The sequence below is a fragment of the Rhamphochromis longiceps genome, linkage group LG3 (genome assembly GCF_057381845.1).
Source record: "Rhamphochromis longiceps isolate RC_006_pf linkage group LG3, R_longiceps_female_GT1.1, whole genome shotgun sequence".
NCBI lineage: Eukaryota > Metazoa > Chordata > Actinopteri > Cichliformes > Cichlidae > Rhamphochromis > Rhamphochromis longiceps.
In genome coordinates, this window is record NC_140559.1 from 44,237,085 (window position 1) to 44,264,059 (window position 26,975).

General features: G+C 43.5%; 1 protein-coding gene across 1 annotated transcript in view; it reads left to right on the forward strand.

Annotated features, from left to right (window-relative positions):
* Positions 1-26,975, forward strand: part of stim2b (stromal interaction molecule 2b) — a 61,165-nt gene that overhangs the window by 13,412 nt on the left and 20,778 nt on the right. The window contains exon 2 of the mRNA XM_085399426.1: positions 15,866-15,996. Coding sequence (XP_085255552.1) covers positions 15,866-15,996 — 131 coding nt within the window. The remainder of the gene's footprint in view (positions 1-15,865; positions 15,997-26,975) is intronic.

A 26,975-nucleotide genomic window follows, 5' to 3' on the forward strand; every position in this document is an offset into this window, starting at 1 on the left:
GTAAAAAATGGATGTATGGTTTTTTTTTTTAAATTAAGAAGGCGATTAGGTCAGATCAGATGATTTTTTTAGGTCTGATTATATCTGATTTTATTCTGGTGTGACTTAAAATCGGGTCTCTAGATTTTCTCTCTGACTCTTTGTGAGCTCTGTATCTAAATTCCTCAGTTGATTGCTCAGCTTTGATCATCAGATTCTGCTGCTGTTTACTTGTGCAGATCTAGCTCTTTCTTGGTGTTATTTTGTTACATTAATTTTCTTTCTGTGATGAGGCCAGAGAACATGGTGTACCATACCTAAATAAAGTGCTCCTCAAAACTCCACTGGGAAAGTCTTAACCCCCAGTTTTCCATCCCTTAGGCCATGTCACAGACCCAGGAACACTTAATCCCAACTGGGATTATGCGGGATGCATCTTTTGCACGCTGGTGTGCACGACTTGGATCGTTGTGATTGGTCACCTTATGCACACATTCTATGCTTCATTCGAGTCAACGTTATATCCAGAGGAGCGTGTCTGAAGCCGGGCCGGCTAATTAGGGCAGCGCTCGGCCTTTTGTCTTTTCCGTCTCTCCCTTTTTCTTTTCTTCTTCAGGCCGGCTGCATGTATCACACGTCTCGTGTTTGAGGCTGTTATTCAAACATTCCACGAACTCCGGGGCGCAAGTAGCGTCTCCTTTTCTGGAAGTTTTCCTCTAGTTTTCTTCCCTCCTTTATCTGCCCTCTTTTTTTGAGCTGTGACCTAAGCAGAGGATTACTGAAGCCCATTAAGGTGGCTCATGTGGGTCCATCCCAAACATAAATGGAAATGACTGGGTTCAGAAGGTCAAAGACAAAAGGTCTCCTCAACCATCTTATTGAATCAAAGATAGAAAGGTGAAAGTCTTTTTGCAAAACTGAAGTTGCAGAGTGTACAGTGTTGTGCAAAAGTCTTGAGCCATTCCTCGTTTCTTTATATTTTACCAGACTTTCTTGTAGGGCTGCTCAATTAATCGAATTTTAATCACGATTACGATCTGGGCTTTCAACGATCATTAAAAATGACTGAGCCGATTATTAGCCCCTCCCTCATTTATCCGCGACACCTTAAAGGCCGGTCCGTGAAAATATTGTCGGGCATAAACCGGTCCGTGGCGCAAAAAAGGGTGGAGACCGCTGATTAAGAGGACCCGAGGGAAGCTCGGAAAGCTAAGCAGAAGTTATTTGGAGAGGAGAAAGTGACTGAAAAGAGAGGTTAAAAAAAAAAAAAAAAAAACTTCAGTGGTGTTGTACACTATTTTATATTATATTTTAAAGTCATTATTCAATACATTGTTATTGTTAACCCTTTAAAGCCGGTCAAAGCAGCACGCTCCGTTTTGTGTAACTATTTGTTTAACAAATTTCCCACGTGTGGGACTAATAAAGGTTATCTTATTTTTAAATCCCTGTAGAACCTGAACCGTGTAAGCTAGTGCAATAATTTGTTTTGCATATGAAACCAGAGGAGTTGTACTTACATCTTATGCCATCAGCTTGTCCTCGGTCACGGTTTCCTTCCACATATAGCTTTGCAAAAATTGCATAAAAAGCGCTTGCAGCAACAAAAATATAATATTCCAGAAACACGCTTTGCCGATCCGATCAGCTGTTCGTAACACTTCCCACAGTGAAACAGACGTCAGCGCGAACTATCACATGTCGGCCATTTCCTCCCCGAAACCGGAAGTGACGTCATTTTCGCGGAAATGTAGTTTTTTTTACTTGTAGGCCTTAAAAGCCTATACTGGTCATGTTTGACTTTTCTGAATAGTTTCTGAGATGCTTAGAACTCGAATTGCACTGCTGGAAATAGTTTATTTTGATGCACCTGCTGTTTTCTTTGCAAATTTGCATCATAGGATTGTTTTTTCGTTTTTCCTGCAGTGTATAAAAATTGCTGTATCTCCAAAATAAAACTATGAAGATACTCAAAATAAATTTCCTGTGGTGGGAAACTAATTTGTGCAACTTTTTTGTATTTACAGTTTTGAGGGATAAACCTCTTAAATTTCTCCAAGTAGAAATATATGCAAAAAAAAAAAAGCAAAAACGATTTTCAATTTTTTTTGTAGTTTATTGCACTTTTTTGCAATTAATGTAGTTACTATGGACTTAATGCATACATATTATTAAAATATGGGCTATAACAGTTGTATAGCAACTTGAAATGCTCCCACAAATGGCACTACAGCATGTAAAAAAATAATATAAGCTCTGGTGGACTTGGTTCTATAGTAGGTCTTAAAGGGTTAAATAAATATCGTCAAATAATCGAGATCTCAATTTCAGTGAAAATAATCGTGATTATCATTTTTGCCATAATCGAGCAGCCCTACTTTCTTGTAATTGTTTTTTAAATGGTCTTGAGGAATAGAAGAAGTTTTGTGTTTAAAACATTACTCACAGCAGATGAAACATATCTGTAAGTCATGTCCTTAAGAAACAGGAAAAAACATCCAGCAAAGCCCTGACACAGGACCTGAAAGATGCATCTGGCCCGTCACTTGATCCATTTACTGTTCATTGAAGCTTCCTCAGAAATTGTCTCAGTGGAAGTGTGGCTGTCAAGAAGCTCATTAAGAAAAGGAAACAGGAGAAAAGACTGAGGTAGGCCAAACTTCACAAGAACTGGACGAAAAGTCAGTGACAACAGGTTTGATGACCTTTAGGCTGTGATCAACCCAAATATTGATTTTCAAGCTAATTAGAATAGCCATATATATTTCCATGTATGTCTGCACATGCTTCAATAACTCATTTCCCATTTTCCAAGCAAAATATAAATAAATGACTTGTGGACGGTACTGTAGTTTTCTTCTGTGTTACTTTCAAACAAAACTGGCTCTCGGTAGGCAAACAATGCTGCACAGCACTGCTAGTGACAAAAGAAAACAAAACATTGTACCAAAACCAAAAAATAGACTTTATTTAAGAGGTGGATGTGAGTCTGAGTCTAAAAAGTAAAATCTGCATTATATCTAGTGGCCAAGCCTGATTGCATAGACGTCTATAACAATAACACTGGTACTGGTCGCTCGATTTGTGAGCACAGGAAACACTTTCCTGATGAGCTTATGTTCCTAAATGTTTTAACACTTGTTAAATACAACATTATATTAATTTGGCAAATTATCTCATTTAGAGTGAAACAGACAATGAAGTACGGTTTGCTTCACGGCTGTCTTGTGGTTTTGTTTTTTTTTAACTCAAATTCACCTTTTTCTGATGTTTGAACCATGATGGCGACGACCTAAACTCTCAGCTGGCGTCTTAAGAATGGAGCTCCACAAACCAGTAGGTGATGTCGCAATCTCTGTGTCCATCTTTTATGTACAGTCTGCTCAGTCAGACTGCAGATGTGCATGTTGGAGTTTTGCACTCGCTGCATTGCTTCACTGCGCCCATGCTTATCCACCTCCACCTGCACCATCTTTTGTTTCCACTGCTTCGTGCGGGTGGACGGAGCTGCAGTTCAGACATGTTAAACGCCTTTAGCCGGGACAGCGTGGAGCTTAGTGTGTGGTTTTCCAAGAATTCGTCGAGGCTACATGCGTAACTCCTTTTTTGTGTAAGCGGTTCGTGAACAATCTGAGTCATCCTTTAAAAAAAAAGCCTGTCATTCACTTGTCACTCCCTACCTGGAAATGAGTTAATTATACAGTCATGTGTGGCACTTTACTTTGTGTTTGTCTGCCATGCCCAAGGCACCCACAGGAATGTGAAAGCACACCTGTCAACAAAACATCAGCTCAAACATAACAAAAGCCTCAGAGCCTGAGAAATAAATATTTCTTAAATTATTGCTTCTTCCAGGGGAAAAAAAAAGTAGTAGAGAGAAAGTCTTGTTTAATTATTGTATCTAGTTTATTGTTTATCCGGTTCGTTCCCCTTCTGCTGGCCAAGTCTCAATTTTAAAGTGCTTGTTGAGTAAGAGAGGTAGGTTTTTAAGTGCATGTCTGCGATGCGTTCATTTTAACAGCTTGTGCAAAGCGAGAGTAACACACGAATACTTTCTGTATCTCGTTTCTTCCTCTTAACTAACCACCTCTCTTCCTCTATCTGGACTAGTGGCTGGCATTTGTAGGCAGCTAATGATATTTGTGTCTTATTAATGGCTGCTGATGAGCTGAAATGGTAGACTCTCTAGAAGCTTTATTTACTTGCCTTTAATACTGACCCGTCAGCTTGACTTATGACACTGCCATATGGGCAGTGGATACAGGGGACATGCCTGGTACACACTGACATCACATTGCTCCTTGCTTTTATACATTTTGAGCTTCTAATAGGTGTGTTTACCTGTGCACAAAAAAAATGGTAATAAAAGGGTTCGCAGGGCGGGGTCAGACATAAGGAGGCGCCCCTTGCAAGCAAGCAAAGGCTGTCTGCAGAAGTTCACGGCTGCACAAGACATTAATAAAATAGAGCAACTTATAAGGGTATTCTTAACATGTCATTTAAGAGTTTGATGCGTTGCCAGCGGATCAGCTGAAATGGCCGTGGCAGGTTTCCGTGCGGAGGAAGGTGCATGCATGCACTTCACAGAATGGCCGGAGAGCCGAGCGACACCCAAGCAGGAGGTCACCTGAGCTCGTTTTGTAACTGGTGTTGTTAACGCTGGAGCAACGGGGTCATGTACATGTAGCGAAATATGAGCGCAGAAAGAAACCGGTTAAGCAAGACCGCGGGCCCGCTATGCTGAAGTGTCCACGAGCAAGCTGGCTTTCTCCTGGAAATCAAAATTATGAGAGGATTTTATTTCATAGACTGGAGAACTATCTGGGATCTTTTTGGGTCAAATTAACAGAAATATATATTTGTAAAAAAACATTTGAAATCCAAACTCCACCAGTTGCCCCATCCTGATATTCTGCTAGCTTATCTACAGAAGCTCCAGTAAGTGTTCTCTACATCTGAATTTATTGACTCAGTAGCACAGTGGAGATATCTTGCAGACAAACAAACATTATGTTTACACTCAGTGTTTCCCACCAAGTGTTGTTTGTATTCTGGAAGCCCTACACACATGTTGCAATTACCCCCTCTGTTTTTTAGTGTCCTACTCGCCTTACTTGCCTTTCTTTGTAAAAGTGTTTGCACTTTATTGAGGTTAAGTTCACATTTATTGAACAGTTTCTGTATTTGGAAATTGATCGTAACTTTTGCATCATCGCGTATCTTTAAATGTTCTTCTTAAATTTTCTTTCTTCTTTGGGATTGTTAGTAAATAGTTAAAGGTGCTTTAAAATGAAACGGCAAACTGCAATTTTGGGCATCCAAGTAAAGAAATTTGCACTTAATTTAGTGCAGCGTGTAGTACAGGTGGGACCAAATCAATCATTATATCGTGCCGCTTCCTTTTGCGCTATATTAAAAATACACTGATGGCAACTATCATTATTAAAACATGGAGCTATTTCACTCATCACAACCACTGTTATTGTCTTGGTCCTGAGCCTGTGGACTCAGTGGTTTTGGTTTTGATTATTATCTTATGTTTCAGGTTAATTGTTGTTAGGATTTCCTTGTTCTTAGGTTTGGTTTCTGTTTCGCTTTGTCTCGTCAGCTCTGATTTCTCCCACCTGTCTCCCATTCCCCGATTGCTCCTGTGTGCATATAAGCCCCGTGTTTTCTTCTGCTTGTTACTGGGCCGTCTGTGTTACCTCCATGTGTTCCACCCTGTATGGTTTCCTGTGAGTTCTGCTTTCAGATTTGTTGGTTAGATTGTCCCAGTTTAGGTTTGTTCTTAGTTTCCGTCTGTCCCATCTCTGCTCTGTCTGAATTATCACCTCATGTAAATAAAGCTCAGTCATTGCGTCATCAGTGCCTGCGATTGGGTCCTTTTCCCTTTAACCCCACACGACTGCTGCCTGCAGCAGTGACAGTTATATCATTTATAGCCCAACTGATGTAAGACTTTTAACACCAAAAAAAGAAAGATATTCCCGATATATTGGCCGAAATCCTTTCCTTTTTCAGACACATTAACCATAAACAGCTTTTTAGTGTAGCTATTTAATATGATTGATATCACAATATGAATGTTTCATTGCCACCATAAGGAGTACTCGTTCACGCTCTGCTGGACTCTTCTCGAATCAGCTAGTTGTTTTTACTTTTTTTTTTCTTTGTTTTTGGCCAACTGGGAAGTTGTCCCCTGGTGGACAAACTATGCAACATCAACAATCATAACCTGGTTGCAGGGTGTTTCTCCTGTCTCTTCTTTACCTTAATCTTTACGTATCGGCCGTTATACGTACTGATAAATTGGCATATCGGCCACTGAATCAGGCTCTTTCTATGACTCTTATCAGCTAAATTAACCGAAAGGGAAGAAAAGTTAACTAAGTCACAGCACTGTAACATGACACAGCATGTGTCATGTTACAGATATTGTGGGCAGTGCGTCCTGAGATGCTCATATTGTTAGTTACTGCGTGATTCTCATGTTCACAATAAGGTAAGCAGGGAGCTGGACTAGTGCTCTCTCTCAGCTGTGCTTGACACAGCACATGCGTCACGTGACTGGAGGGCAGGGTGGCTCACTCGGGTATAAAGCGGATGCAGGTTTATGCTAAGTCCGATTTTGCCAGGTTATTATCACAGAAGTATCTGCTGTAGTTGTTTAGGGAGTCATATTCTATGACTTATCATTCACCTCTAGTAGTTGCATGCTATGCAAAGTGTTGGCGCAGTTTAAGCAAACATTTTTAACTAAATGTGTCTCAGTCAGGTTTATTAGCGTCTCCTCAGCCTTTGTCATCTGAGTATCTGAGATGACAGGAGGCTTCGACGCGAAGAGGCGCACGAGTGAGCTCGCTCTCGTCTGCTTTAGCATGCGCCATGTTTGCTCTCAAGCCTCCTTCCCCGTTACTTGATTGCGCCATTCAGACACATCGCTGTCTGCTTGAATAAGAGTTGGCCGAGGTGTGTGTCTGCACTCCAGAGACAAAGGGAGACGTCAGCGTGTGAGCGCAGGACGTGGCTGAGGACGCCGAGAAATCTCAAGCAGTTTGTGGGAAAGAAGAGGCCGCTTCAGCCCCCCTTTGTCAAATGTCAGGCCCATCACGTCCTGCTATCTTAATTCCCCACTGCCTCTGCACACACCCAACCAGCTCCCAGATACTCTTACACTGAATCTTGGCTTCCTCATCCAAGACCAAGTTTGACCTGTCTCTCAGGTGGAGATCTCACTCTGGGCTACGAGGTGCTGACGTGACGCACCGCTGGTACTCTTCCTGTGTAACTGAACTAAAGCCTGTCTGCAGAGATCAGAAGTATACGAACTAAATATTGATTGTTATGTATTTCACATGTTTTAAGTGTAATCCTCAAGGGCTTAAAGGGCCATGTTGTGATATGCAGTCTGGTCCGTGTATAAGCAGACGCTCTCTATTAGCTCCCCTTCTTTACATCAGCCTCTCGTCCTTATTTATTTGTCAAGAAATCTGCAGCTCTCTGCCAGATCCACATCTTCAGTGAAAACAAATGTGTGTGTTTAGAGCTAAGTAATATCTTAAGACAGCCAGGCGCTTCATTTTTTTTGGCAAACGCTGCTTAAACAGTGGATTTGTGGGCGACTATTTTAAGCTGTGGAATCAAACACACTATGACAGCTGCACAAAGATGTATGTGGGATTGACTCAAATCAAGTGGTGCAGCGCTGTGACTCATATCATAGAGGTCAATGGGACAGATGAGTAATACTTAAAGCCGTTATAGCTGAGGCATTATTTGGAACTGCATGTGAGGATGCAAGGTGGTCTGAATTGGACAGATCGGGCGTTGAACAGACGTTTTTCAGACTTTATGTCTGATTGAGCCAGTTTTAAGAATAGATTCTGTACAGGCCGCGAGTCCTGCCTCCTATAGACTCCACCTGGGTTTCCAGTATGGGGAAAACATCTTACACATGAAGTTTTCTGCAGTGAGGATGATTTCAGACCACGCCTGGACCCCTTTCACTCCGATTTAGTCCAAAAGCATCAGGCGAAAACAGCTTTTGTTAAGATTTGCTATTTACACAATGCTCAGTAGGTTATAAAAGTAGCTATCTTGATGGATCGTGTGCATTGATAGAGAACAAACTCCTGCCTGGGCATTGATCTCAGGTGAATAAAAACATAGGAGAACAGAAAGGCTTGTCAAAGCTCTCATATTAGCACATGAAAAGATTACAGGGGCTTAAAGATCAGCGAGTAAAGCTGTTTTTATTTTTTCTGTAGGAGACATGTTTGTCTAACATTTGAACAGACCACACACCCAGAATTCAGCGGGATGAGGTCTGGCGCATCGATTCGAGCGTTTAAACACAAAAGGCCAAATGTCACAGGGATCGAATTGAAGGAAGTTCCCCCCTCACCCCACAGCTCCCACGGCAAACACATCGAACATCACAAACACACACTCCTCTCTGTCTGCTTCTCCCGCCACTGACTTCACGTGTTTTTTTGTCAACATGAAACAACACCCTGTTAATGTCACGCATATAGAGCAGGAAAAAAAAGGTGCTGGAAATGACTTTAAAGCGAGCAGCTGACAGATAAATGCTTTAGCTATCAAGTTCTTTTGAAGTACCCACCCACCCCCACGGTGACAGCTTGCACACATTTTGTGAGTTATAGCAAAGCAAATTACTGTACAGCCGCTTTCCTGCTCATCTGGGTGTGTTTGAGCAAGGGAGACCTCTGCCATTGTTGAGCGTTTACATCCTGACAGCCGGGAGCCTGATAGGTTAAAAATAACCCAGAGCTTTCCAATTTTGTCATCTTTCGGGACCGCTTGTCCCGGCTGTTTTTAATTTGAGTATTTTTTTTAGCAAGCGTCCCCCTGGAACGCTCAGGGGGGGGTCACCGACGACCACTTCCCGTCACATGGTTTCTCATTGTAGTGCTAACAACTATCCTCAAACGTACTCAGAAATGGGGGAGAAAAGGCCTGCGCTGTCACATTTCTGGATGTCTCAGCAGGTGGGACAGCTTAAATCCTGCGTGTGAATGACAGCTTTTTAAAATTTCTTCTTTTGTTTTATCTTGGAAGCATCTTTTCCTTTATGCAGGGGACAGAATTAGGCCAGTAGTACTTATAGAGGAATGAAAACCAACATCACAGACAGTGAAAGGGTGCTGCTGTCAGTTCCGACATTCCTGTAAAAGAAAGAATTCCGGCTAAACCGCGGCTCTTGTTTTGCTTCTTTCTCTGCATAAAAAAGTCAAGTCTTTTTGGGTTCCTTTAAATAACCAAACAGCAAACTAGATGTGCATGCTATGCAAATAGCAGACTATGTAAACTTTTCTGGCAAGCTAAGCAAATGCATTATGTAACTTGTTCTCGAGCATCAGATGGCTTTTGACCGAGCACAGGCGCACAGACGCTGCCCAAACGAGGCTTATCTAAAGCAGCCTCGTTCGCACTGATATTACTTCCTGTCACTGACAGATACGCTTCTTCATCTACTGTCTTCGTTATGGGGACGGAAGTGGTTTGGAGTGTTTTGTGGTTCTCTTTGTTCCTGTTTTTTTTCCCCAACAGCACACAGCCTTTAGGGGAATCCTAGTAAAGGTCTGTTCCTGATTGGTGCACACCGTGTTGTCAGAAAGAAAGTGATTTTTCTATTTGGAGCACATCAGTCAAAACAAAAGTTCAGTTCAAGTTAGCCCAGCTCTGTCACTGTATCGTGTTGAGAGGTGGAGACTTTAAAGCCTCTGTGGTTTCACTCCCTCAAACCAGTCCGCTGTATCTGTTTGCACAAGAACAAATGATCACCGTGTTATCTAACCTCTGGCGGCGTATCGCTCCCTTCTGCCAATCGTGAGGCCACTCGCAGCCCTCTGCCAGTGCTGGTTCCTTCGCTCGACACGTTCATCCCTACCCAGTGTCCTCTCATCCAAACTTAGCCCCGGGCATGCGTCCAATCAAATGCCTCTCTTTGCTTCTTCTGTAGATTGCCAAGTGGCAGTTCTATAACTAACGTGTCAAGTCTGGCTTTAGTAAACAGATCTGACATCAAAAACCCACAGAAAATATCACATGGCTGCCTGCGAGCTGTACATGCTCATCAGGGTGCTTTAAAAAAGTGGAAGCTGCAGATCTAATGGGGCGAGTTCACACAAACATACACGCCTTTCCTCTGGTCTCGCAAGTGTGTATTAAGCGGCATGAATGTGTTAGTGAGTTATTGTCTCAAAGGTGGCTTTCTTTTAACCCGGCTTGCCTGCGATGGGAACCTGTGCTGAACGCAGCCTGCTCCAGGGCAGGTTATGTAATTAGTCAGAAGCTGCATTTTTCTGTTTCTGTGAACGCGATCCAAGCGCACCACAATTTCTTTTCAGCTGAGAGAAAACATTTTGGATGAAATTCTGCAGAAAGCACATGAATGCGCTCGCTAGACGCTTTGTTAGGTACACGTTTCTGGTGCAGGATTGGGCCCTTTATGCCTCCAGAGCTGCTTTAATTCTTTATGGCACAGATTCAAAAAGGTGCTGGAAACATCCCTGTGAGATTTTGCTCCATATTCACATGTTTGGTGTTTGATGTGACAGCGTCACACAGCTGCTGCAGATTTGTCGGTTTCACATCCGTGATTCGAATTATTCGTTCCACCTCGTTCCCTAAGGTGTTCTAGTTGATAGAGATCTGGTGACTGTGGAGGCCATTTGAGTACAGAGTACAGGTACTTTGTCACGTTCAACAAACCAGTTTGCGAAGAGCTGAGCTTTGTGGCATGGCGTGTTATCCTGCTGGAAGCAGCCATCAGAAGATGGACATGGTCAGCAGCAACACTCAGGCAGGCAAATGTGTTTAAATGATACTCAGTTCACAGCAGAGGGCCCAAAGTGTGCCACGAAATATCCCTCAGACCTCCAAGACCAGCCTGAACTGCTGATATCAGGCAAGTTGAATCCATGCTTTCACGTTGTTCACTCCATATTCTGACACTACCACCTGAATGGCCCAGCAGAAGTTGAGACCATGCGAACTGAAGCCTCTGGCGTGGTCTTCTGATCCTGTACCCTCCGTCATTCTGATGCTTGGTTTGGTCGTCTTGACGATTCCTACATGTCTAGATGAGCTGCTGCCACATGATTGGCTGATTAAATACTTGCGTTAGGGAGCAGCTGAAGAGGAGTACCTAATGGCCAGTGAGGGAACGTACTTGTGCTCAGTCCTGATTTGCAGTCTGATCAGTTTGCATGTTTTGCAATGTTCCAGCATTAACTTGGCAAAAAGTGAATTAACTTCCGCATCTCCTGCAGTGTGAGCTCTAAATTTACTTGTTGAGCTTCATTTAGTGGTGAAATAAATATATTAACTCGTGAACTGACAGCATTTTCCTCTCCGGCATTTCTCGCGTCTTTTTGCTGTTAGCATTTTCAAGTCAAGTCAAGTCAAGTCAACTTTATTTGTCAATTCTGCCACATGTACAGGACATACACAGAATAGAAATTGCGTTACTCTCAAACCCTAGTGATTAGAAAAATGCAAATAAAATAATTAAAAAGTAAAAATTTAAATAAATACAATACAATTTTACGTATAACAAAAAAAAAGCTATGCAATATACAATATACAATATTCAAGTAAGAAGGCATAGTGGTGCAAAATAGGCAAATAGTGCAAATGGGGATTTAGTAGTGTACGGTAAGAGATAGTGTAACAACAGAGTCTTATGAGGTCCAATGCTTAAGCAGTCCAATGCTCCACAAAGTGACTGGAGCAGGCCAGTGAGTGCGTCAGAGAGTGAGTGTGTGTGTGTGTGTGTGTGACAGAGTTCAGTGAGACCGTGGTGGAGAAGAGGAGAGAGGGGGGCAGAATCGGGAGGGAGTTTAGCTTCCTGACAGCCTGATGGATGAAGCTGTCCTTCAGTCTGCTGGTCCTGGCCTGGAGACTCCGCAGTCTCCTCCCTGACGGCAGCAGCTTGAAGAAGCTTTGCATTGGGTGCGTGGGATCAGCCGCTATGCAAAGGGCTTTTTTAGTGAGACGGGTGCTGTAAATGTCCTGGAGGGAGGGGAGAGAGACACCAATGATCCTCTCTGCAGCTCTCACTATGCGTTGGAGGGATCTATGGCAGGACGCATTGCAGGCTCCAAACCACACAGTGATGCAGCTCGACAGGATGCTCTCGATGGTGCCTCTGTAGAAAGTGTACATGATGGGGGCTGGAGCTCCTGCTCTTCTTAGTTTGCGGAGAAAGAAGAGACGCTGCTGTGATTTCTTGGCCAGTGCTGTGGTGTTGTACGTCCAGGAGAGATCCTCTGTGATGTGCACACCCAAGAACTTGGTGCTGCTCACTCTCTCCACAGACGCTCCGTCAATGGTCAGAGGAGCATGTTGGGTGTGCATTCTCCTGAAGTCCACAACAATCTCCTTCGTCTTCTCCACATTCAGAGAGAGATTGTTGTCAGCACACCACGTGGCCAGGCGTCTCACCTCACTTCTGTAGTCGGTCTCATCCCTGTTGCTAATGAGACCCACCACCGTTGTGTCGTCCGCAAACTTGATGAAGAGGTTGGAGCTGTGTGATGGAGTGCAGTCATGGGTCAGCAGAGTGAAGAGGAGGGGGCTCAGCACACATCCCTGCGGGGCCCCCGTGTTTAAAATGATGGTGCTGGATGTATTACTGCCGACCCGTACTGCTTGAGGTCTTCCGGTGAGGAAATCCAACAGCCAGTTGCACAGTGAGGTGTTGAGCCCCAGCTGGACCAGTTTTTGTGTGAGCTGTTGGGGGATTATAGTGTTGAATGCTGAACTGAAATCTATGAACAGCATTCGAACATATGAATCTTTTTTGTCCAGGTGTGTGAGTGCTGAGTGGAGTGCAGTGGAGATGGCATCATCGGTTGAGCGATTGGGCCGATACGCAAACTGGAAGGGGTCCAGGGAGGGGGGCAGGACAGTCTTGATGTGTTGCATGACTAGTCGTTCGAAGCACTTCATCAGGATGGGAGTAAGTGCAACAGGACGGTAGTCATTAAAGCAGGAGGGAGATGACTTTTTTGGAACCGGAATGATTGTGGTGGCTTTAAAACATGTGGGGACGACAGCCTGGATGAGTGATATGTTGAAGATGTCTGTGAAGACATCAGTGAGTTCCACTGCACAGTCTCTCAGTGCACGACCAGGAATGTTGTCAGGACCCGGAGCTTTACGTGCATTGATCCTGCTGAGGGATCTCCTCACGCTGTCCGGGGACAGAGTCATCACCTGGTCACCAGGAGGGGGTGGGGTCTTCTGTGCAGTGGTGCTGTTTCGGACTTCAAAGCGAGCAAAGAAAGTGTTCAGCTCATTCAGCAGGGGGATAGTACTGTCACAAGTCTGTGGTGGGGGCTTGTAATCTGTGATGGTCTGAATGCCCCGCCACAGGCTCCGTGAGTCTCTGCTGTCTTTGAAGTGATGGGATATTTTCCTGGAGTACTGTCTCTTAGCCTCTCTGATGCCACGGGAAAGGTTGGCCCTAGCTGTCCTCAGGCTTGCCTCGTCTCCATCTCTGAAGGCAACATTCCGAGCTTTCAGCAGCCTGTAGACCTCTCCTGTCATCCATGGTTTTTGATTGGCCCGGACAGTTATGGTTTTCGTGACTGTTACATCCTCAATGCACTTGTTGATGTAGGCTGTAACAGTCTCTGCGTACTCCTGGAGGTCAGTGGTGTTGTTGTAGGTGGCAGCCTGCTTAAACATGTTCCAGTCTGTGGTGTTAAAGCAGTCCTGTAAAGCCTCTGTAAAGCTTTTTTTGATATTCCCATAACTCTCTGTGAGCCATTCCTCTGATGTAAGCGGGACTCAGTCCGTTCATTTTGTGCAGAACAAGAGTCAAATGATGCATCAAACACCAACACCCTCTTTTGTATGAGCACACAGCCTGAAGGGTTAACTAAGAAAGATGAAAACCTTGTCATGATACTCATGATCCCCGACTGAGTTTCCAGACTTTGTCAAGCTGTCTGTGTCAAACACTCTTTGCACTTCGTGCTTTTTAACCATTTGCTGTACACTGATTTAGTTCGCGTTTCCCAGCTTCTCTCGGATATAGTGGAACCAGTTGGCTCCTGTGGCACTCAAAACGCAAGAAGTACGTTTGAAAAGCTCAGCAGCAATTCCTCTTAAGAAATCATGCCCTGGTTAACAATCAGATAAAACTCAGAAACCTCGCGGGTGTTTTCACATTCACCAGGTACTATTTTTCTTTCTGCCGAGCTACACCTGCAACCCGCATCGCCTAACAGAAAGACACCTACCCATGACGAGAAGCTCGTGACAGCGTGACGAGACGAGATGTTTGCGTGGGATGTTTTTCTTTTCTTATACGTGCTGAACATGTAACATCTTTACTGACCGGCTGACACGCTTTCACATGTCGACTGATTCTTGTCCTCGCGTTAAAATTAAAGAAGACTGTTGAACTTTTGCTTCACGCCTTGAGAACATTGCTACAGTTTGTGCATGCGTTTTCCTTTTTTGGTCGTCGGGTAAATGCACGGAGCAATTAAACATTGAAAACGAATCACTTTCGAGGTGTGCGGTTGTCCGAGTTGCCCAGCTGTGCATTCAAAAGCGGCGTGTCCATTGGCTCTCAGGGAAGAGCTGTTATTAGCCGTATAATGTGATTTCTTACCGCCTCTTGTTTGCATTCTGTGAAGCCGTCGCGGTGGCGGTCGTGTACACGCACTCGGAAACGCCGCCTGTTGCCAAGAACACTTAAAAACCTGATGCATGTGTTTGGGTGTGTGTCTGTCTCGCTGTTGTATTGTTGGCCTTCAGTGCTGTGCAGCTCTATAAACAGCAGGGAGCATCATTATTTGTTAGGCCTTGGGATGACTCGGATTCAGTTGTTTTTTTTACAATCTAAGTGTTTTAAAAAATGCTCTGTCTTTCTGGTTTACAGAGGGATGTCTTTGCACTTGTGATGCATGCATTTGTCTTTTTTTTTTCTGTGGTTGTACACATCTGCCTCTGTGTGTGGTTTTGTGGCTCCATTGAGACAGTTTGGCTCTTAGCCAGCTGACACTGTCCATCGCTAGGAAGGCTGGAAGTAATGGGCTCATTTCGCCCTTTGGGACGGGACAGGGCTGAATAAAAACAAGAGAGAGAGGGGGAATGTCTAGGGACGCTGCAGGAATGATAACAGCACGCGTCAGAGTCCGGCAGGACCGCCGATTCGCCTGCGCTGCTGTGACAAAAACACAGACATCATCGTCACCTCAGCGTTTGTAATAATTGAGCTATCGAAGTCTTTAATTAAACAAACACTAGTGAGCACGTGGAGGAGTCTCCTGTAGTGCGCTTTCACGCCGCAAGTCGCGTCACGTGTCCATTTCAAACACGAAAGTGGAGCTGATTTTAATAAATGCCTGGAGCGTGGGTGTGGTTGGGGCTGTGAGAGCAGGTGAAACTATGTAAACACGCTGTCAGAGACTTTATTATCATAGCCCTGCATTAGCATATCACCGCATACCCATCCAGCGGCATCTTAAGCTTCTTTGTTTCATAAACAGTCAGCAAATAAAATCTAAACGCTATAAGAACGTCGTTCCTCTCTGAGAATATAAAAATAACCGCCCGGTCTCTGTTCGCTCTTTTTACTACATATCATCCCGGTGTGCTCTTTGTTTTGTTGGCACTGTAACCTACATTCTGCTCAATGTGCTGCCTCCATGTTCCAAGTATGCAGCGAGTGAACAACATAGCAGAAATTCCTTGAAAGCCTGGGTAGCATTTAGTAGAGCCGGTTTTACGAATGCTCGCAAGTGTAACTTCCACCTGTTTATACTCAGACGAGAGTACTGCTTTTGTTAATCTCAACCTTTCCCTTCTCATCTCTATTTTTCTGTTTTGTTTTGTTCCGCAGACCCCTGCCTCATAGTGATGCCGCCGTGCATGGGCGAGGCCGACCGCTTCAGTTTGGAGGCGTTGCGACACATCCACAAACAGCTGGACGATGACAACGACGGGGGGATAGAGGTCAACGAGAGCGTGGAGGTGAGCTCGGGGCGTACACCTTTGAGATTCGGGCGGTTACGATGAATCTCAGAAGATGAGTAAGCAGAAAGTGAGCTATGAAGAGGGTGAAGAGTTGAAAGGTGGCGGGTCCAGATGACATACCTGTGGAGGTTTGGAGGTGACGCGGAGAGAGGGCAGTGGACTCGACCGGATCTTTTAACACAGCTGATCTGTTCTAACTACAGAGGGATAAGGATGATTACGTGAAGCTGCAAGGGTGGAGGTAGTGAAGGTGGATGAATTATAATACCTGGGGTAACCCATCCAAAGCAGCGGACAGTTCACTAGACAGGTGGAGATGAGAATTCAGAAACTGTGCAGCAGGTGGAGATGAGTGTCAGGGGTGATTGGTGACAGAGGGTAAGCAGCAGGAGTGAAGGGGAAGGTTTAAAGGGACAGCTCAGGCTGAGGATGTTGGAGATGTGAGGCTGAGATTGTTTACACGTGCGCAGTGGTGGGATAGTGGATAATAGGGGTGCAACGATACACAAAATTCACGGTTCGGTTCGATACTTTGGTGTCACGGTTCGATATTTTTTTGATACAAAAAAAAATGTTCATGCCTTTTTAATTTGTCATTTATTAAAATTATAAATATATATTTTAACTCAAAAGTACAGTTTTTAAATTTAATGTTGCTGAAACAACAAAGTAATAAAAAAAATCTATCTGATTGAGGAATCACTCATCCTTGGAAAAGAGAGTTTATTACAGAGAAATGTCTCTTCCCAAAATAAAAGCTATACTATCCGCTTCTTCTGGGCTATATTCTCAGCAGCATATTAAACATATCAGGTCCCCATAAGGAGAATCATGTGCTAACGGCTGTCTAAATGACTCGGTAAAGTTTGTAGCATGCGTGCTTGTTGTTTTTGTCTGCTTCCACTTGTCTTTGCACTAGGATGATGTCGGTGTAAATGTGCAGTCATATTCGTTGTGTTCACACTAGTGCTGTCAGCGTTAATCTCGTTAAAATGACAACGCCACAACACGGCAAATTTCCGTTAACGAGTTACCGCGGATCGCCCCGTGAGTGGGGCTGGACGGCGTCAACATGTTAACGAGCTAACTGCGCTAACGCACTAGTTCCCACCAATTGAGCATTGCGTGGCACATCCGACATACTGTTTTACTTTAGTCCATGACGCGCTTACCATCAGGGTCATACGTCACATGAAAACCAAAATAGTTCCAAACGCCAGATCTGAATGAGGGTGGGGGAGGTTCAATTTGCCATGTTGCAACGAGCTTAGCTTCTGTCTTGGTAGCTTGTGCTGCACTCAGTGGATCTGCACTTGACAGTGCAGCCTAGGCGGAGTAGTCGAACGCAGATCCACTGAGCGCTCAACACAGACAGCATCGTCAGAAGAAAAGTTGATAAAATAAATAAAACATTTTGTATTGTTCGATACATATGCGTACCGAAAGCACTGTATCGAATGGTTCAATACCGATACGAGTATCGTTGCACCCCTAGTGGATATATTGGACAAAGGGTGTTAAAGATGGAGCTGCCAGGCAGAAGTTGAAGAGGAAGACCACAGAGGAGATTCATGGATGTAGTGAAGGAGGACATGCAGAGCGTTGTCGCAACAGAGGAGGATGTTAGGGTTTGGCTGAGGTGGAGCCAGATGATCCGCTGTGTCCCGTAAGTGTAGGTGAGCTGTTCTACACAGTCATAGTGAAAACATTTGATTTACACGAGGCCTAGTCTCCATCTTCTTTTTATATATTTTGTCCTCAGCACATCTCCTTTACTAAAGTAATAAAATAAATCCCTCCAGTTTTGTTACATTCCTAGTTTTCTGATTTAATTACTGCTTTGCTGTAAAATTTTTGACCTCTCTGACTATAAAGAAACGTAATATGGCAGGAGCTAGGCTGATAACAATGAAAACACATTTTATAGTACAATAAGCTGCTGCGGTTACATAATTATTATACCTAAATTGCATTTCTGTGAAGAAGATTTCACAAAGTGTATTTTGCCCTCTGAAACACACCCTGTTGTTTAACAGGCCACCCAAATGGTTAAAGTTGACCTATTTTTTTTATAAATGCAACTTGCTCCAACTGATTGCTGAAAGCTGGCAAATCTGAGTAAATGTTTAGTTTACAAAGCTAAGAGTGAATAAAAGCTTGTGGCATTGGATCAGTCAAAGGCAATAAGTCATCGGAGGAGACGGCCAAGTCAGCATTCCTAACATACAGACACATCATCAAAGACGCACACGACTCTTTACTTACAGTTTCATACGACTTGTGATGTAATTTATCATTAAATGTTGAAACTGTTCATATTTATAGTTTTATCGAGAGCGTGCGCTGACTCTTTTTGAGGTTAAACTAAAAGCGTTTAGAGCTCCAGAAAGTCGTTTGGAAAAGTTTTACTTCTGAGTAAATGAGCTGACGCTCCGGATAGTTGAAGAGGTGAAAGTATCACCGGTACGGTAGTGTGTGTTTATGCATGGATGGTGTGTGTGTGTGCTGGAGGGTATGGCTGACATCTGAGATCACGCTGACCTGGTGTGCCCTGTGGGTCTCTTGGTAATCAGCCACCTCCTTACATTCAAAAGCAACCACTTGGGACTGCAGTCACATTTTCTGTGCGTGTGTGTGCATGCGTGTGTGTGTGTGCATGTGTGTTTGCTGGCAGAGACGTTTTTAACTGCCTGAGAAGTGCTGGTGTGAGAAACCGTTTATACCCCACAGCCCTGTGGTGGCGCCTCAGTAAAGGGCCGGATGCTGTGTGAATCCCGTCTAAAGACCTCCGAGGGCTGGAGTGTCGGAACTGGACCTCAGCCCACACGGAGGAGCTGTGTGTCCGTCTGTGTGTGGATTACCGACGCCTGCGTGTACAGTATACGAGTGCGATACTGAATGTCCCCCATGCTTAGTATCACCTTTTGGCTCAGTAAAGGCAGTGGCTGATCGTTTCTTTCATGTTGTTTTTGGCTGTTTATTTGTTACCTAATATTTTCGAACCTCTCCTCTGGTCTCCTGAGACAAATGGAGCCGGGTTTCAAAGCTGGGCAGATTTATTTTATCAAATTAGTGGCTGTCCATCCGTTGGCTCTATGAAAGACGAGCAGGAGACTGACTGAAAAAAGTGATGTCTTTTTTCGGCCTCATCAAAATCCGGCTCACATCACGTTCTGACCTTTATGACCACAGACACACTGGATGTGTAAAATATTTTATACGTCAAAAATATTTTTCATACAAAGAGCATTGATTTTTTTCAAATCGAGCGAGGATCTAAATCAACAAATCTGACCAATCAGACCACTGCAGAACCAAGTTAGTTGGTGCTTTACAAAGATAAAACAGTGCAGTAGTGCAGATAAACGAGAATATACAGTACTCATTGCAATTCTTATTCTGAGAGCACGAGTGCATTCACACAAACAACTGTGGCTACATGGACTGAATCTTAGGCTACATCTACACTAATCCGAGTTTTTTAAATGGACTAACAATGAGGTGGAGTTGTTGCTACGGGTAACACAAAAGTACAAAGTTGCAAAAGCGAGTGAGAATTAAGGAATTTGAAGAAAAGCTATGTGGAGCAAGTACAAACTGGTATTAATCCTTAATAGGGCTGTCAAAATTGAGAGGAAACAAAACAACTTCTGTATAATGCCCTCTTTCATCTTAGTTTAATTGGTCACATGACTGCATCACATGACTAAAATGCATTGTTTTAAAAAGTCTCTGTTCACGCAGTCCACACTGTGCTGCGAAAACGACGTTTTCAAATGTATCCACTTTGGAGAGCATTTTCAAAAAGCTCCATTTTCCTTGACCAAAAACGCCGTCTCAGTGTGGACGGTGTGTGCTTTCAAACGAAAATGTATTAGCGTGGACGTGGCCTTATGTAACGCTTTTCTATTCAGTTGAGCACTCCAAGTGTTTTCCTACTACAGGTCTCACTCACACATTCAGAAATCACTTTTATCTATGCCTCGGAGCTTTCCAGCATTTACACACACACTCCCACTTTGATGGAAGCACTGGGGGACAACTTGGCGTTCAGTACCTTGCCCAAGGATACTTGGGTATGTGGAGTCTGGGATCAATTCACTGATCTTCCAGTTGGCAGACAACACGCTGTCAGGTCGTCTTCCCCATGTCTACATGCCTAAATGCACCGAGTTGCAGGAAACCGGCTGATTAGATATAAAAGTGAGCAGGTGTACCTAATAAAGAGTCCAGGGACTGCCGTGTGCTAAATAAATGTGCACCCAAAGAAGGAAGTGAGACACAGTGTTTGTGTTTTTCAAAGTTTGGTGTGGTCCGGCAGATTGCTCTGCAGTGAGTGGGGCCGACAGGGCCGAGCCTTTAACCTCAGCCTACACAAAAACACAGGGCAGGATCATAGGCTGCTCTCAGGCTTATATAGGCTTAGTAGGCACGGATGTAGCGCTATTAATGACGCACAATGTTAAGTTGCGACTTGTTTCGTAGGTTATGCATCCACTGCTTCCACAGCGGAAGTTTAATATACATTTATATAAGTGACTGCGCAACAGGACGAAAGAATCTGTAACGTTTAAGGTGGAATTTTTACCTGTGTGTCTCTCAGTGAGTCAACATCATGAGCACTTAAAAGGTGAATGACGTTCAGCTGGATCATGGTAACTCCATGTTAGTTATTTCCTGAGAAGGACGGCAACCCCATGTGTACCTCAGTGATCCCACAAAACCTTTAAAATGTAATCTAAAATTCAGATGTGAAATAGTAACTATGTAATAGTAATGAAATTCTGCATGTCTTTTGGATCTTGTTGTTAGTTTTTCTGAAATATTTATGATAAACTGAAGCCTGGTAAGTCTGAATTCATGCAAAAGGGATTAGAAAGAGAGCTCTTAATGTAATAAATGGTAATTAATACAACTGTATTTATGATGTGAAAGTTTGGTTTAGGGGTTTGTGGGCTACAGTTAGCCATTCGATCCCCTGTTGTGGTATTTGGGACGACTGGTCGCATTCTACCAGCAGTTTGATTTACAGTCAGGCTCTTTCTAGCAGTGATGAGCTGAAAGGAGGTACACAGTTAAGAGGCAGACTGACGTGTGGGGTCAGCTCACATCTGGCCTTTGGCAATCAAGACCTAATCACACTCTTGCCCCTTTGCCACCTGGCTGACACCCTACACCCTCTGTGGCACTTCCTCCTTTCCCTCTTTCCCGCTACCTTTATCCCAGTAAGGTGACATTGATCATGTCATGACCACGAGCATGATATTTGTTTTTCATGCCAAAGATTTCAAGAGAATCTTAAGGTGGAAGTCAAGTTCAAATGAAGTCATGTTTCCACAGAGGCGATGACGTATGTGACAGTGACGCAAGTGGCTTTGTGGTCATGTTTTCCTGTGTCTGTATATTTGATAGAAAACATGAGAAAACCCAAGTGGCATCTGTGTTGAGCCCATTTATTTTACACACATAATCCTCTATTCAAGCTCTGTTGGCTGTTCGTATATCAACATCGCTCAAACCTTAAGCACGTTTACACGTTGAGTAAATATGATCTTCACATCATTTGGAGAAAGAAATTAATGCTTAGCAAGGCAAGGCCGTGACAAGCCTGGAGAACTATTCCCGAAGACTAAAGAAACGACGAGAAAGAAATAAAAGAGGGCAAACCGAAAACTGACTTTCAAGCTCGTTAGTTTGTACAAACTCTGTCTTTGCCTCATTTCCATGCACATGTTTCAGTAAACTGCTGTCCCTCCTATTTCCCATTCCCCGAGCAAAATAGAAAGAAATGAAGGGGTGGCTTAAGACTTTTGCATTTCAGTTGCCCACATTTGAAAAAGCTAAATATTTCCATTACATAGTAAAGCTTTGTTTCGCTTCCCTAGCATGATGAGAATGTCATTACATTGATTCTGAAAGTATGAAGGTGATCTTTTCACACAGTTGTCGGTTGCCTGGCAGCGCTGACACATGAACCTGTTTCACCTTTAAAATTCTTCTGTACCTTAACCACAATCACTGTCGCTATGGAAGTAATAAAACATGCGCACACAAACACACACACACACAGGTCATACACAGTCTTCGCCTGTATTTGAGTACAGATTGAGCTCTTTTTGCTCATTTTGACCACAATCTCAATGTCTGCCTCACTTAATATCTAGTTTTTAATACATAAGTTACCACCTTAAATGTACTGTCAGCACGGGGTGATAGAGGAGTGAGAGCAAACAAGGAAGTATAGAGGCCAACATATCTCTGTTCCCTTTGCATTGGCAGCGTTTACTTGACGTGTCACGCCACATAGATATCAACCAGGATGTTAAACAAAACAAAAAAAGGCTTGGGCTGCTCTGAAAGTTCACTTTAAGAGAGGAGAGTCATAAATAATTGTCACAGGAGGGTGAAAATTTACCAGGATTCAATGCAACTTTATTTATATAGCACCAAATCTACTGTCGCCTCAAGGTGCTCAAGGTAAAGACTCCACAATAATAGAGAGAGAATCCCACCAATCAAAGCGTTTTTATCATCATCACGTTTGAAGTTGTTTCATATATAATATATTTATAATCTGCACTCCCTTAATGTGGGTCTCCAATCATCCATCAGGTTTTTCTTTCCTCCCTCTCTCGTTATCCTAAATATATACCGTTAATATATATATATAGAAACCCACAAGTGTCACAGTAATAAAAGCATTTGAAATTTGACGAGGAATCCAGCCCAGTTAAACATAATCCCGTCTCTTATTACGCTGCGAGTCTGGGTCTTGTCGGGTGGTTTTGAGTGACGTTTCGGGGTCTGTTTCTGAGATCAGTCACCGGGGACGGCAGGTGCACGTCTTTGCCTTCAGGGTGCTGAGCTGTGTGCTGCTCGACTGCCAAAGGAACGTTCGACTGGATCATGTTGCATCACTTGAAATCACATGGACACAACCCAGATCACAGCAAGGGGCGATGCGGTGGTGCTACTGTGTACGTGCTTTATTAGTTCCTAACAGGCCGTGCATTATAACTTAGCGGCAAAATTAGGCTTGCCTGTGAGAAGCCTGTACCAAAATAAGCGTACATTATACAGTGGGGCAAAAAAGTATTTAGTCAGCCACCGATTGTGCAAGTTCCCCCACTTAAAATGATGACAGAGGTCAGTAATTTGCACCAGAGGTACACTTCAACTGTGAGAGACAGAATGTGAAAAAAAAATCCATGAATCCACATGGTAGGATTTGTAAAGAATTTATTCGTAAATTAGGGTGGAAAATAAGTATTTGGTCACCTCAAACAAGGAAAATCTCTGGCTCTCACAGACCTGTAACGTCTTCTGTAAGAAGCTTTTCTGTCCCCCACTCGTTACCTGTATGAATGGCACCTGTTTGAACTCATCATCTGTATAAAAGACACCTGTCCACAGCCTCAAACAGTCAGACTCCAAACTCCGCCATGGCCAAGACCAAAGAGCTTTCGAAGGACACCAGGAAAAGTATTGTAGACCTGCACCAGACTGGGAAGAGTGAATCTACAATAGGCAAGCAGCTTGGTGTGAAAAAATCAACTGTGGGAGCAATCATCAGAAAATGGAAGACATACAAGACCACTGATAATCTCCCTCGATCTGGGGCTCCACGCAAGATCTCATCCCGTGGGGTCAAAATGATCATGAGAACGGTGAGCAAAGATCCCAGAACCACACGGGGGGACCTGGTGAATGACCTGCAGAGAGCTGGGACCAAAGTAACAAAGGTCACCATCAGTAACACACTACAACGGCAGGGAATCAAATCCCGCAGTGCCAGACGTGTTCCGCTGCTGAAGCCAGTGCATGTCCAGGCCCGTCTGAAGTTTGCCAGAGAGCACATGGATGATACAGCAGAGGATTGGGAGAATGTCATGTGGTCAGATGAAACCAAAGTAGAACTTTTTGGTATAAACTCAACTCGTCGTGTTTGGAGGAAGAAGAATACTGAGTTGCATCCCAAGAACACCATACCTACTGTGAAGCATGGGGGTGGAAACATCATGCTATGGGGCTGTTTTTCTGCCAAGGGGACAGGACGACTGATCCGTGTTAAGGACAGAATGAATGGGGCCATGTATCGTGAGATTTTGAGCCAAAACCTCCTTCCATCAGTGAGAACTTTGAAGATGAAACGAGGCTGGGTCTTCCAACATGACAATGATCCAAAACACACCGCCCGGGCAACAAAGGAGTGGCTCCGTAAGAAGCATTTGAAAGTCCTGGAGTGGCCTAGCCAGTCTCCAGACCTCAACCCCATAGAAAATCTGTGGCGGGAGTTGAAAGTCCGTGCTGCTCGGCGACAGCCCCAAAACATCACTGCTCTCGAGAAGATCTGCATGGAGGAATGGGCCAAAATACCAGCTACTGTGTGTGCAAACCTGGTAAAGACCTATAGTAAACGTTTGACCTCTGTTATTGCCAACAAAGGTTATGTTACAAAGTATTGAGTTGTATTTTTGTTATTGACCAAATACTTATTTTCCACCCTGATTTACGAATAAATTCTTTACAAATCCTACCATGTGGATTCATGGATTTTTTTTTTCACATTCTGTCTCTCACAGTTGAAGTGTACCTCTGGTGCAAATTACTGACCTCTGTCATCATTTTAAGTGGGAGAACTTGCACAATCGGTGGCTGACTAAATACTTTTTTGCCCCACTGTATATTTATTATTTGTGATGAGGCTGCTATGATGAGAAGAAACTTGAGGAGGAGCCTCATGGAGCATGGAGGGTATGGTATATCTATAAAAAGAAGCTTCTTGAAGGTTTGTTGACTTGTCTGGGAATGCCTTAGAGGGAACATTCAAATGAGATTTTAGTCACAAGTCCAAGCTTTGAAAGAGGACAGAGTTTGTGCATTAAGGTGTTAGCTGCAGTGCAGCAATTAACATGTATCCCTTCTAATTATCTCTTGGTACTACAACATTGCCAGAAGTGTCAGTACTGCGTCAGCAACTGCAAAGTGATTGCACACTCTTTGTCTTTCTTTATAATCGGGCTGGTTTATTTATTTTGACCTGAATCAGGCTGGCAGTTTCCCCTTACGTCTGAGAGCTATGCTAAGCAAAGCTAATCAGTGCTGGTTCTAGCTGCATGTTTAATATGTAAATACAATAAAAGGTAATGTTCGTGCTGATCTCTCTTTAAGCAGTTAAGCATATTTGTTCCTAAGATACTTCCTTCTTCTACTTACTTTCCCTAAGATAAGATATCTCCCCTTGCAGGCAAACTCAATTTTAGATCTCCACATGTTAGCTACTGCATTGATGAAGCGCACAGTAACAGCACAATTACCCAAGCATGTTTTCGATGGTGGGACGAATCGCAGAACCAGGACAAAACCATGGAATAAATAGAAAAGATGTACACAGCCACCTAATGTCATTTACTGGTTTCTGTTTCCCAGTCTTCCCCTTTGATGCTAACATTGAGCCTAGCATTAGCATTTTGGGTGCTACTGCCTTGGTTTCTTGGTTGTTTAAACTAATGTTACAGAGAACAAGAATATTAATTAAAGCATCAAAGGTCAAAATAAGTAAAACCACAAGGAGAAATGTGTCATCTGTGGATGTGGATGTAGCAGTGCTAAAACTATGCTAAAACACATTTTTATCAGCTGTTAATGTTATATGTGTTGTAGCATTGTTTGATGTTAATAGCTCTCTATGTGTGGTCAGAGGCTCAACAAGTTGTAAATGCTGGCAAATAGCAGCGGTTAGTGAGTCAGTCACAGTTAAATGCTGCTTTCACCATTTCCGCCACTCTCTATTTGAGATAACCCCATGATATTCATGCTGTGTAAGCAAACAGTCCACTAAATCAAAGTGTAATAATAGGAGTAGAGAAATTGAGACACAGTGACTTTTTCTGAACGTTTATTTAAGAAAGGCTCTTGTCACACAGGCTTAGAAATTAATTCATGACTCCATGGCAACCGCCAACTGCTAGGGAAAAATGTGTATTCCCTGATCCGGCAGCAGTTCCTAGGTGAAAGGAGGAATATGGTGTTACACCGGAAAACTCTTTCAGGTTGTTTTGGTCGTTAGCAGATTGCTGCATTTGCCTGAGTGGAAACAAAACCATGAGTTCAACACAGTCTGGAAACACAGACGTTTTCCTTTAGAGTAAATGCTGCGACTTTTGAAACTTCCTGATTGCAGCGTTAAGGCTCAGCAAGTGGTTGCCGAGCGTTTGCAGACAAGTTGGAGTCTTCAATGCGAAGTGTGGGAGACTGTAGAAATTTGCTAGCAACCAACTAGAATCACAACAATCACAGGGAGCACTCTCTTTGTGACTGAGTTCACATGGTGACAACCAGCAACTTCCACCAATTGCTCACCAACCGGTGGGCTGCATCAGGAACAGCATCCAGTTTAAAGAAAATAAAAATAAATAATAATAATAAAATCCGCTAACTCAAACTACCTCCTGTGGTGACTCCTTGTGAATACGGATGCATTAGCCTGGTGATCGATGGAGATATTGCCATTGAGGGGCAAATGGTTCTAAAGTTAGGGGCATTAATGGAAGAAAAAATTCTTGGCAGCAGAAAGCAGTATGATGTCATAGAAAATGTCCTGCTGGATGTTGGATGGGGGGGTCAGTACACAGAAGGTGTGGTTTGTCCTCTTGGTACCAGTGAGGCGAGACAAAAACCATTGTCTGAATCTCACATAAAGAAAGTTGGAAGAATAAAGGCATTATCTTGTGAAAGGCCTTCTGATCTCCCAAAGTAAGGTTTTATTTTTGCTGTCGAACTGATGTGAACGGAAAAAAAACCTGCTGCTAACGACAGAACAGAAAGTTCAGACCTCGGCTGTTCTAAGAATAACTTGATAAAACCCGAAGAGCACGTGACATGAGTACAATGTTACGCAAAACGACACCCACTTTGATCTTGAGCGAAGTAACAAGCCTGACTGCACAAAAAAAAGGGATGAAAACGATTTTTTA